Source organism: Daktulosphaira vitifoliae, unplaced genomic scaffold, assembly GCF_025091365.1.
Source record: "Daktulosphaira vitifoliae isolate Bord-2020 unplaced genomic scaffold, ASM2509136v1 Scaffold_3, whole genome shotgun sequence".
Taxonomy (NCBI): domain Eukaryota; kingdom Metazoa; phylum Arthropoda; class Insecta; order Hemiptera; family Phylloxeridae; genus Daktulosphaira; species Daktulosphaira vitifoliae.
Window position 1 is genome coordinate 38,348,877 of NW_026099574.1, and position 12,376 is coordinate 38,361,252.

Consider the following 12,376-nt stretch of genomic DNA (forward strand, 5'->3'; position numbering starts at 1 on the left):
AATTGTTTTTTTTTTAGTGGTATTGAAATTAAGTAATTTCAAACATAAAAAACGTGACTAGTAATGAAAATATTTAGTCATTAAATTTTACAGAAAATTAGGCATTTACTTAAGTGAGCTCTCCTTCAAAAATTACTTAAATTTATAATTTAAAATTTAACAAATAGCTCATAATTAACAAGTATTTTATTTAATACGTTGAGTGAGTTTGTGGCGTGGGTGTGTACAAGTAGTACTGGTGTATATTTATAATGCATAATTCATGGAATATGCATAGGTATGTATTAAAATGCTTATAACTCAATAAGTACTCATTCTAAAATTGTTATTGAGCCATTAATATTTTTTGTAAGAAAAATCTTTGAAAAACGTCTATTTTGAAAAAAAAAAAAAGTTATACATTTTTTTATTTATTTTTGTTATTAAAAACAAATTATAAAAAATATTATTTTTACATAGTATAAGAATTCTCATTAATTATGAAAAAAAAGGGACGAAAAATATGTGTAAATTCAGAGTCGACCTGGCCCACTCGCTATTCAGTAATCGCCGGCTGTCCTTGAATATTTTTAAATATTAATTAATAATTCTCAAGTTCCTTCGCACCTCCTAATGTGGAGTAGTAGTGATGCTCCCACTGTTCTGATATTTGAAGATTGTCAAAAAACCCTTCCTCTCTTCATGATGAATTCTTGAATACTATTTTAGAAAATTATATGCTAGTGACCCAAACATGAGCCAAGTCGAGACACTGTATATTATTACATGTGCTACATATATATGCATAGAAAACAAAAACAGCTTTACTGATTACGAAGATTAGCAATTCATTTTTGACATTTAAGGCATCATCGTATATTGAAGGTAAAATGTAATTGGGCTTTACAAATTATTAACGTGCAATAATATCGTACATTTGATATTTAAGCTCTACAGCAATACTTTTCATATCTGACTTTGAAAACAACTATTTATTTATTTATGGCTGGTGACAATTGGTACGTCGACGTACGTAAATTCTCGTGAAAATTTTGTCGGACGATTCATGGCCGCTTTGTTTTGAAATCTAAAAGGGTTACCCATACTTCGTAAAATACGTGTGTTAAAGAAGCTTTTGGTTTTGTACGTGTTGTATTTGGCAACAATATGTTCGATCATCAGGACGACCACTGAGAGCATAACAGCAATGAAGAAACCAAAAAGTAACCCTTCCACGTGGCTCAAGGTTACTGAAATGTCTTGAGGCGTGAAAAATGTTTCAGGGAACTCCTTAGGTACCCATTTATTTTGAAGGTAGTTCAGTACACCAGAGGTCAACAGTCTTAAAAGTCTGTAAAAAAAAAAAAAAATTAAAGGCTTAAGAATTTTGACGAATCAGTCTGATTTTGAAGGGGTTACGCACGATTCTATCTAGTGGTTAAAATACGATAAAAATGTTAACTTTAAGTTTTGACCAACGGATCGCGCTACTGGTTGACATCGAAGTCTAATAAATATTTGATCAATAATTTATTGTAAAAAAAAAAAATAAATCATTTTAAAGCTAAAATAAAAATGTTTTTTTTTATAAACTTTTGGAAAAGTCTCCAGAGAGACCACATGGACTCTAATGAATTAGCAACTTTACTAAAAAATCAAATGTGCGTTAAGCCATCATTATATTTTAATTACATTTCGTTTATTTGAGATAAATAGCGGAATTTTTTTTTCGTGAGAAGTGAAACTTGAGTTATTGACATCTTGCCGGCAAGGGAAACTACTCTACAACCTCCTTGTTCGAACATAGATTGAGCCATTATGTTGGGAGTCTCCAGTACCAATACGTTATCCTTGCAAACCATCTTGGCCATTTTACTGGCGTTCTCATCTTGAGCATAGCACGGCGGTTTATTCACCACTTTTCTCCACTTTTCCGTAATAAACTCATCGTCTTCATTTACCTTAGAACACGGACAAAAACGTAGCCCATCAATTTAATTAATAATAGATATTAACAATTATCATGTAATTAATAATTACACAATAAAAATGTATCATAATGTTACATACTTTAAAACCAACAAAGGCAAAACTATGCCGACGGACACACAAAGACAGTGTGGTCGAGTACGCTGCGGCTTCCAATGATGGCACTGCTTTTTCATTTTTCCCTACGGCTAACCGAGAGAACAGTACGGCCGAGTACGCCGTACTCATACACAGTCCAAACCCTAAAGTCACCCACGCTAAAGTCCTTACGGAACAGGCTGTGTTAAAAGCTTGCATTCCTGCAATAGATGCCGATTTATGGTACACGCGAGTACTGTTTTTTTATATGCAGAGTGTTCAGTAAGGAATCAGGTTAATTGTTACAAACGACCGGAACAATAGAAACCCGTAACCTTATCTACTGAACACCCTATANACAGTGTTCAGTAAGGAATCAGGTTAATTGTTACAAACGACCGGAACAATAGAAACCCGTAACCTTATCTACTGAACACCCTATATCATTTTATAATTATATGCAAGTTTTAATTATAATTATAAACATAGGCGAAACTTCGGGTCTGGGCTAACTAGGCCTCTGCCTGACCTAATAGTTTGGGGAATGAGCGTATAACTGGATCAGACGGAATTCCAGTTGTAATGTCACAAAATCGTTAATAATTAGTTATTAGAGTCGTTAGATTATTTAATAACAGTTATTAAATAATTCAATTATAGTTATTATAATGCAAGTATTTTATATGAGCTACAATATATACATAAGGTGAAAAATTCTATTTTACATAAGGTTTTGGATGGGAGTGGCTAACTAAATTTATTTTCCTGATATTCCTTCCCTGCTAGGGTACTGAGCTCTACTAATTTTCACCAGATTATCACTAAAAAAAAATCAAAATTCAAAAAATTTTTATCCTCGGCTAATGTAAAAGTCTANTAAGTATTTTATATGAGCTACAATATATACATAAGGTGAAAAATTCTATTTTACATAAGGTTTTGGATGAGAGTGGCTAACTAAATTTATTTTCCTGATATTCCTTCCCTGCTAGGGGGTACTAAGCTCTACTAATTTTCACCAGATTATCACTAAAAAAAAATCAAAATTCAAAAAATTTTTATCCTCGGCTAATGTAAAAGTCTAGTTTCATTTATATGGTTATAAATTAAATATAAATTTAAACTATGCTGTAGTAGTAAACTTGAGAAATACATTTTTCCTGTATACTACTCGCATTTTATTAAAGATCAGTAACGGGTTGGAGAATAAGGGCCCACCGACATTTTTTACTTAACAAAAGTGATTTTGACAATTTATAAATAAACTATACTAATTGTTTCGGACTGTTTTACATATTACATGAGCCATAGAATTCACGACTCGCGTAATAATATCGGCCTTAATCTATTTAAGTCTGATATTAAACTGTTATTAGTTATTTAATATAATATTAATTCATTCTATGATAGGTATACCGATCATATAATGTAGTCCCAAATATTTACGATGGACCTATCGAGATTTTCTTGGTGCTCACCTAGTCTATTCGGACCTGTTAGAGATTTAAGGGCTTATTGTACAAAGTTCATACATAATTTATATAATTTATTCCTTATATAATTTTGTACAATAATCGAATTTAACCTAAATGTTTTTACATTATAACTTCTGTTTAGTATACAAGTATAATTTTTTCCACAAGATTCGACGATTTTATAATAAAATTTATGTTTTGAGAAATTATAATAAAATAGTGTGATCGTAACAATTGAGGTAGCTTACCTTGGCTACAAATCGAACCCCATACGATGAATACGCACGATATGATATTGGGAATTTCAGAGTCATGTCGTGAAGTACTTGTATAGGACCTTAAAAAGAAACGTAAAAAATGATAATAATAATATACTGTACGATTTTCCGTACGGGAGTTTAAAAAGAGGGATGGTAACGGTTAAGTAAAGGTGGTGGTATGAGGCCAAGAGGAGAATTGCCAAAACGAAACGGTTAGTTCCTAAGATCCTGGTACAAAGCTCAACTACTCACTGGAGGGGTGAAAAGCTCTCAGTTACACACACAAACATACACACCTACGCACACACGTATATTCATATGTTATTGATTTTATGCCCCTTTTTATATTTACAAAGACCCTTTATTGTAAATTTGTCCAAAAAAGGTATTTTATTACAGTTTACAATTAATTTAAGAATAAATTTAATTTAAGATTAAATAAAAAATGTTATTTAAATAATAAAGTAGATATTAAATACAATTTAAAAATATTTATTAATATTTAAATTTAAATAAAAGTGCTAAAACGATTTTAGCACTTTTTAGTCAGGACATTTGTATTTCATAACGTTTAAGAAATAAATTTAATATTGAATAATATTGCACTGACAATTAAAATTTGTTTTTTATTAAAGCTAAGACATTTAAAAAAAAATATTGAAACATTTTTTAGGAAAAATAGAAATAATTTTAGGGAGGGCATCTAAAATATTTTTCAATACTGAAGTTGTCATTTGATTAGTTTTTAATAATTTTTCTTTTTTAAAAACTATGTTATTTTATATTATGTTGTATTCAGTGTCATAAATTAGAAATTCATAATAGGGTAGGGTAGTGCATGAATAAAATTGTTCAATTGACAAGTTACCATGAATTTTTTTATCCATTTTAAACTTGTTACAAGAAAAAAAAATATTTTTATATCAGCATAGGATTCGTCAGTGGGGCACGGTCCTTTATCCTTACCTAAAAAAGCGTCACTGATGGGAACATGTTTTTAAATAGAAAGTTTGAAATTCACGATGATATATCTTATGCACGTAATGTGTATGAAATAATCATTTCTCATTAAAGTGACATAAATAGGTTAATATTAACATTTCGACTAAATTTGTTGGTTTATCTTTATTCGGAATGTATAATTAGATTTTTTATATTCAGCGACGAACATGGTCGTGCTTTGTCTTTACAGCAGAATTTTTTTACATATATTTTAAGTCACATAAATTTTAATAAACAATACGAATATTGTTGACGTTTTGGTGACGAGATGAGACGTCATACTGATAAACTAGTATAAATCATATTTTAATAATTTTTTTTCTAGTATATAAAATCTGAGAAACTTTTTATGATTTTATATTGAAGTTTTTCTTAAAAGACGTTTAACAAAGATTCTAGATAATTTATGTAAAGGTGTGATACAATTTTTTCAATATAGACTTAAAATTCCTTTAAACGATAAATTAATTTATTATGACTAAACCAATTGCTTAGTTTTAATAACTTCCACAATAATTCGAAATAATAAAACAGTCGATATTATTGAAGTTCAAAAATTAGTCAGAGAAAAAACACGTTTTATTCTAAAGCGTCTTTAAAAACATATTAGTGAACAAGTTTTTACACGTATTTTTTTATTATGCTTAACCGAATCTGTAACAATTAAACATTCGCGGTAAATTTAATGGACACATAGGTGTATAAAAAACGAAACGTTAACTAAGACTTTTCTATTCAAAATATTAAGACGTCAGTGTCAGTTATTCAATAACTTTGGTTGAAGGTTTGATCAATACCTTAATTAGACTGTAGTTTGGTTGCTACTAAAAACTTGTATTTTACGTTTTTTTTTATTGAAAAAAGAAAACAATTATTATTAATTCAAGTACACGATTGCAAATGTATTTTAATATAGACACCAATTGTAATTGTATCGATAGAGTTTAGCTTGCAAAATATCTAATGGTTTTTTATTCATGCAAATTGAAAGATAAGCAAAATTTCTTAAATTATTTTAAGATTTAAAACATTCTTCATAGTTTCACAAATGTAACAACACTATACATTGCCTTGTACCTGGCAAAGGTACAAGTAATAGAAGGATCATTTTTTTATTGTGCTGGTTTTGACAGTCTTAAATGTTTACCTAAACAAGTACATTTATTGCATGATTTTTATTTTTTATTTTGGTGGGAGAAAATATATACTGGTATATATTATGGTACCTACTTAAAATGACAATTTTGTCAATTTAGGTGAAAATATTAATGTTATTATACAACATACTAAAACATATTTCAAATACATGACTATTTGATGACTAATACATCGACATAGTTGTGAAACATACAAAATCTAAATTGTGTATTTGAACGACACTGTCACTACTTTTACCTGACTTTCATCACCAGCCATCCACATGCGGCTATAAGTAGCGTAGTCAACGCAAATGCTAACCAGACTCCCGGGCTCCAAGTAACCAGATAAGACATGGACGTAGCCCTGTTAACTGTATGTTTTGAGTAAAGTTCATACCTAAGTGTTGGTTATGAGTTCAGTTCTATTAATCGTTAGATATCAATAAAAAATGATCAAACCAGCTCTTGAAAAACGGAATAGTAAAGTCGAACTCGTCCACATCTGTTGCTGTGATAACCATTGGTATCAGCATTATATCAGCTTCGCCAGAATGAATTAAAGCCCTGCCTTCGGGAAATTGTGCTATTGTGTAGTTGGACCTGTATAAATAATATTTTACTTAAACGTATTAACACGAAACACAAAAGTTCTTGAATTTTTATCATTCTTTATGCAGTTAGCACACAATGCGTTTCTTCATTAGATAACAAGGCACATATTTTGTATTAGTTATTACACAAAAAATAAAATTTAAATAATTTTAACAAATAGAATTTACACGTTTTGAGTATTTATTAATAGATAATACCACACTGCTATTAAAATACATAAAAAAAAAAAACTAGTTGTACTAAAATAAAAGTAGATGGTCACCAGTAAAAGTACAAGGCACCGGACAATCAAAAATATTTCAAACGTGTTTTAAAATTAAGATGGTCTCATTCGTATCAATGTGAACGGCGTGCTTTATCTTAAGTCAAGTTATGAGTATCAAGTAAAAGAATTTTACTGCAAGTTGCCGCCTTTTTTTTGCATCGCCTTATTAACCATTTCCGTTCTTAAACAAAACACTCCTAAAATGTCCAACACCTTGTTTGACAATTTAAAATTCGAAAACACACGCGTGCATANCGCGTTTTGAGTATTTATTAATAGATAATTAAAAAAGTAAATTGATAATACTACACTGCTATTAAAATAGATACAAAAAAAAAACTAGTTGTACTAAAATAAAAGTAGATGGCCACCAGTAAAAGTACAAGGCACCGGACAATTAAAAATATTTCAAACGTGTTTTAAAATTAAGATGATTTCTTCATTCGTATCAATGTGAACGGCGTGCTTTATCTTAAGTCAAGTTATGAGTATCAAGTAAAATAATTTTACTGCAAGTTGCCGCCTTTTTTCTGTATCGCCTTATTAATCATTTCCGTTCTTAAACAAAACACTCCTAAAATGTCCAACACCTTGTTTGACAATTTAAAATTCGAAAACACACGCGTGCATAATCTTCTAAATAGATATAGTTAATTATCGCGACAACACAAATTACCTACTATATGTGTGCCTTTGTTTTGGTTTTAAGTTTTCAATGACACGTCTATTGTTCTCAAACGGGTATAGAGTGCGAAAATATATACACATAAGCCGATCAAATATCATCATCGTACAGTCGTCGCATTTGTCTCGGGCAGTTCGGTGGCGTTTTCGTAGCGACGCCCTAATTATTTAAATTTAATTAATAGAAGTTTTATTTTTACTTTTCACCGTCAACGCATTTAACGCGTGAGACTCTTAGAATAGAATTTGTTCGCGAATTTTGTACGAAGGACATCATGAAGTCTATGTGGTTTTTGATTTTATTCATCTTATACGTCACAAGGAAACGGACTTCAGGAGTAAGTATCATTTTCAAAATACCAGTAGTTATTGGTACTTTATGATTTGTAATAGCTAATTATAATATAGAGTATCTTTCCTTCAACAGATGACTCATCGGCAACTCCCATGATAACACACGAAGAAGTTCATGAGGTATTTTAATAAACTTAAAGTTACTAATTTGTATAGTGTTTTACCTAGGTAAATGAATTAAAATCTTTAAGGTCAAATGGCCGATTCACGATGAAGTAGTTCTACCAGCAAAATCAAAAGATGAGAAAAAAAACGTTTGTTTTGAAGTGCACGAGAATACTGTAGCAGAAAATGAGAAGCATGAAGAAACATTGAATCATAAAGAAAAATTAATTCAGCTGTCAGAGGAATCTAAATCGCAAGAAAAACATTGGCATCAAAATCAAACAGAAATTTTATTAAAAAATATGACCTCTGAACATCAACGACCACTACCACAACCTCCACTTCCTTTATTATTAGCAACGGTTTATGATAAAAATATATCCAATACACCAGTTACGGTAATTACTAATACTAGTACAGATATCAATAATTTATCAATATAAATACATTTGTAATAATGTGTCATTTTTTATTTATTAATAAATAATTTAACTTTGCTATTTTATGTTATAAGTACTTGAATGATAACTGATTTTCAATAATATTCCAAATTTCTCCCACAAATCCAGATATGTTCTTAATAGCATTATTACTGTCTGTGGATAGATGCAAATATGGTGACACCTAACACAAATTATAAAACAAAATAATGGGTAACATTAAAATAATATATATATTTTACAAATTTATTACAACAAATAGATGTTTAAAATTACTTTAAAGTATTCATACATAAAATACGTTTAACTTATTTAAAAAATAACCATTCTAATATTTATATAATAATGTAAAAATAGTTACATTCTTGTTCACTTACTTCTTCAACTATAACATTTATATTTTCTGGCATTATGAAGAATACTAATACTGATTAATTTTATTAGTATACTACAAAAAGTAATGTAGAAAATGTATGATTATTGAAAAACCTTCAAAATAATTTTGACAGTTATGATGTTATACTTAGATAAATCGTTTGATAACATTTTTATTTACTTTAGGTCATTAAAAATCGAATTGTTAAATTGTATTTTGCAACACCATATAAAATAATCTTACATCAATATTTAAAAAATATTTACATATACATTAAAAGAAAATGCCTATATAATAAATATAAAACAAAAATATTAAAAAAAAAAACTAAATTATACAGGTTCTTTTTTTAATTCTTGTTTGTAAAAAAATAAGACACAATCATCATATTGAAAAATATTCTTATAAATTATTAGTTGTGATATGTTTAGTAATAGGATATTATAATTTTATTATAAAATATTATCCAGCTAATTGTTTTGACATACTCAAGTATGCTAATAGACCTTGTACATCCTGGTTTTGTTTATATAATTTCTCGGCTTTGATAATAACTTCATTACGTGGAGAAATGTTTAAAACTAAAAAAAATATACATAACTATAAAATAATCAATGAAAATGAATGTTAATATACAGGGTGTAAGAAAACAGGTAAATTCTTACAAGCAAAGATAACAATAGAAACCCATTTGCTTACTTTCTGAACACTATATATGAGGCATCCTGAATTTTATCTATAATTATTGCAACTTGTGCATAAAATGAAAAATCAAATTTCCTGCCTCTGGAGTTTTTCAAATACCGGATTTCATTTTATTTGAGACCTTTATTTTTTTAAATCACATAACAATTTTTATAATGGAATCATTTATATTTAAAATTCACCCTTGTTTATTTGAACACCTTGAGTATGAGCCTGATTTACATTGTGAATTTATAATATATTGTTATAAAATAATAATAGGGTAAAAAACATTAACTACGAAAAATAATACTGTCAAAATATATTTAAATAAAAATTCACTAAGTATAAAAATTATTGTAAAAAATAATTTACACAATTTTGTGCTCTAATAAAATTGTAATTATATTTTTTCTTAATAAAAAAGTAAAAACTACCATATGTGGTCCAATTATTTTTTTTTTTTTATTCTTTTAGGTTTAAAATTTAATTTTTTCAAATGGGAAATCCTATTTTTAACTTAATAATATGATTGATCGTTCATAGTATGTAGCTCAGGTGGTTATAGCATATATTAGTGTATGTGCTTTGTATATGTATTAATTTTAATGTATATAAAATGTATTATACTCATAATATATTATTGAATATTATTTATAAAATATAAAAGTATATTGTAAATTTTGTAGCGCAAGTTTTTATATTAAAAGAGATAAAAGAAAGGAATTTATGTGTTTTAATCAAATTATGTTATGAATAAAAACATTTACTATAGTAGAATTATCAAACAAATGCAATGCTAAATGAAGTAGATTAAATTAAAAAAAAAAATTATGCAAAACAAATCCAACATTACTTTTCTTACTTACAATGATATGTATTATTGTCTTCTTCAAAAATGGCAGTATAAACATTGTGATTGTGCATATTTTTTACATAAATTTCAATTGAATTAAATTTTTCTTTATAACTTATTTTCATGTCTAATTGTGTAAATCTTTCATAGATCGTAACACCAGTATTAAAAGACTTTATTTCTTTCTTAAGATTTTTGATTATTTCTTTTTTATCTAAAATTTAAATATAATATTCATATGAAAAAAAAAATTATTATTTTTGATACAACTAATATTAAAACTAAAAGCAAATTTAAAATAATTATAAAAAATTTTGTCTACATTGCTTTTTAGAGTTTTAAATAAATAAATGTGTAAAAAAAATTTTACCTGCAAAGATTTATACATTTATTATAAATATGATAAAAACTGGTCGATAACAACTTTTGAAACAGTAGTTCAAAAGTAATTAACAATTTAGAATAATAATTGGAGGTGAAGAATGGATACTGATATTTTTATAACTAGATAATTCCTCATTGTACTCTTCTTCTTACACAGATGTAAATACATTAATAACTTCTGAACTATTGGTCTAAAGTTATTATCGACTATCTATTTTCTTAATTAAATCATTATCTCATAATTAAGCTGGTTAATTATGTATGTTGTTATTTGAAATATTAAAATTGACATCTTTATAATGTATAAGGGATTAACTTAAGTTTTTTTTTGTTTGATACATTGAGAAAAACATTGAACTAAAAGAAACCAATATCAAAAATATTAATATAATTTTTCTTTTTCGATTAATTAAGTGGTTCTTCATAAGTGTACTTTTATTTTATAATTTATTTCAGTATTTTTTTTTGTTATAATCATAACACAATCATATAAAAATTTTATTAAATTATTATTGTATAAGTACCTTTTGATATTAAATTTAATTCTTCTTTTCTCTGCGCTATCAAATTTAATAATTCTTTTTTTTCAATTTCTAAATGTTTACACTCTTCAACAACAGCTTCAAAATGCTCATTTTCTGTTTGTAGGGACTGTTGACTCGATTCTACTTTCTCCATTATTGATTTCAGTTTTTCACGTTTTAATTGTACATTATTTTTTATTTCTTGTACCATTTCTAAAATATTAATATTCAATCAATTTTAATTTAATTAAATAAGTAATTAAATTTATTATATTTACTAGATAGTTTCAAATATTCATTCATTTTTTGATCATACAATTTAAACATTTTTGTACCAAGACTTTTTATTTCACTTTCTATAGTTGCACAATTATTACTCATAATTAAATTATTATCCAGAGTCATATTATCAATTTCTATGTTAAAATATTTTGTCATTTTAGAATAGTTATCTAAAATAAATAAATTTAAAAAAAAAAGGTAAATAATTAAGGATTCTTTATATAAGACTAAGTTAATGAAAACTAAGGTTTAAACATAATAATCAGAAATTATTAATTTATAAACTATTGTATGAAAATTAAAGTTATTTACATTTAACTTATTAACTACATCATGTTATTCATCAGCAGATATAGTTAAAATAAATAAAATTTTAAACCAGAGTAGGTTTATTAAGCTATAAAAATTTCCACAAGTGTTAAGAAAAATTAATTTATAATTAAATAATAGTATAATTTTTTATTTTACTTCATCTCTGTTGGAAATTTTTGTTTTTTGATATCTATAGAAAAAAACTTTTATTTTATTTTTAATGGAACTTAATTTAATTAAGATAAATTCATCTAAAAAAATAATCTTACAAAATTATTGTTATTAGGAATGTTAATCCAGTACTCACAAATTATCAGGCTCGATCCGAATTAAAATAATTATAAAGGGTAAAATATAATTCTATGTCACTGAAAACTTATAAAAGAAAATGAAATCATAACAATTATCAATAATTCAAACGAATTGTTTACTGTGACAAAGGTGTTGATACCAGATAAATGTATATATATGATAACGGTCTTTTTGAAAATTGAATTCATCTAAATACTACGCAATACGCATGCGCGCTCTGGTTGATATACCATGTCATTCATGAGTTTTAATAAAAAAAATAGT

The 12,376-nt window shown here is 27.0% G+C and overlaps 2 protein-coding genes across 8 annotated transcripts; one reads left to right on the forward strand and one right to left on the reverse strand.

Annotated features, from left to right (window-relative positions):
• Window positions 1-389: 389 nt before the first annotated feature.
• On the reverse strand, window positions 390-12,376 carry LOC126900541 (uncharacterized). 6 transcript variants are annotated; one of them, XM_050676339.1, is made up of 12 exons: window positions 12,108-12,376; window positions 11,957-11,990; window positions 11,485-11,658; window positions 11,207-11,419; window positions 10,312-10,512; window positions 8,460-8,566; window positions 6,382-6,522; window positions 6,179-6,319; window positions 3,770-3,858; window positions 2,050-2,267; window positions 1,672-1,940; window positions 390-1,330 (listed from the first exon to the last, which is right to left on the reverse strand). In XM_050676339.1, the coding sequence occupies exons 5-12, from the start codon at window positions 10,354-10,356 to the stop codon at window positions 976-978; spliced, it is 1,365 nt and encodes a 454-aa protein (XP_050532296.1). In that variant the 5' UTR covers window positions 10,357-10,512; window positions 11,207-11,419; window positions 11,485-11,658; window positions 11,957-11,990; window positions 12,108-12,376; the 3' UTR covers window positions 390-975. The 6 variants fall into 6 exon arrangements, with proteins under 6 accessions (XP_050532296.1, XP_050532295.1, XP_050532297.1 ...); XM_050676338.1 differs by having other exon boundaries at window positions 12,070-12,376; XM_050676340.1 differs by lacking the exon at window positions 11,957-11,990 and adding an exon at window positions 8,760-9,339 and having other exon boundaries at window positions 12,108-12,374.
• LOC126900542 (uncharacterized) lies at window positions 7,587-8,447 on the forward strand. 2 transcript variants are annotated; one of them, XM_050676343.1, is made up of 3 exons: window positions 7,587-7,821; window positions 7,911-7,957; window positions 8,029-8,447. In XM_050676343.1, the coding sequence occupies exons 2-3, from the start codon at window positions 7,931-7,933 to the stop codon at window positions 8,383-8,385; spliced, it is 384 nt and encodes a 127-aa protein (XP_050532300.1). In that variant the 5' UTR covers window positions 7,587-7,821; window positions 7,911-7,930; the 3' UTR covers window positions 8,386-8,447. The 2 variants fall into 2 exon arrangements, with proteins under 2 accessions (XP_050532300.1, XP_050532299.1); XM_050676342.1 differs by having other exon boundaries at window positions 7,588-7,821; window positions 7,892-7,957.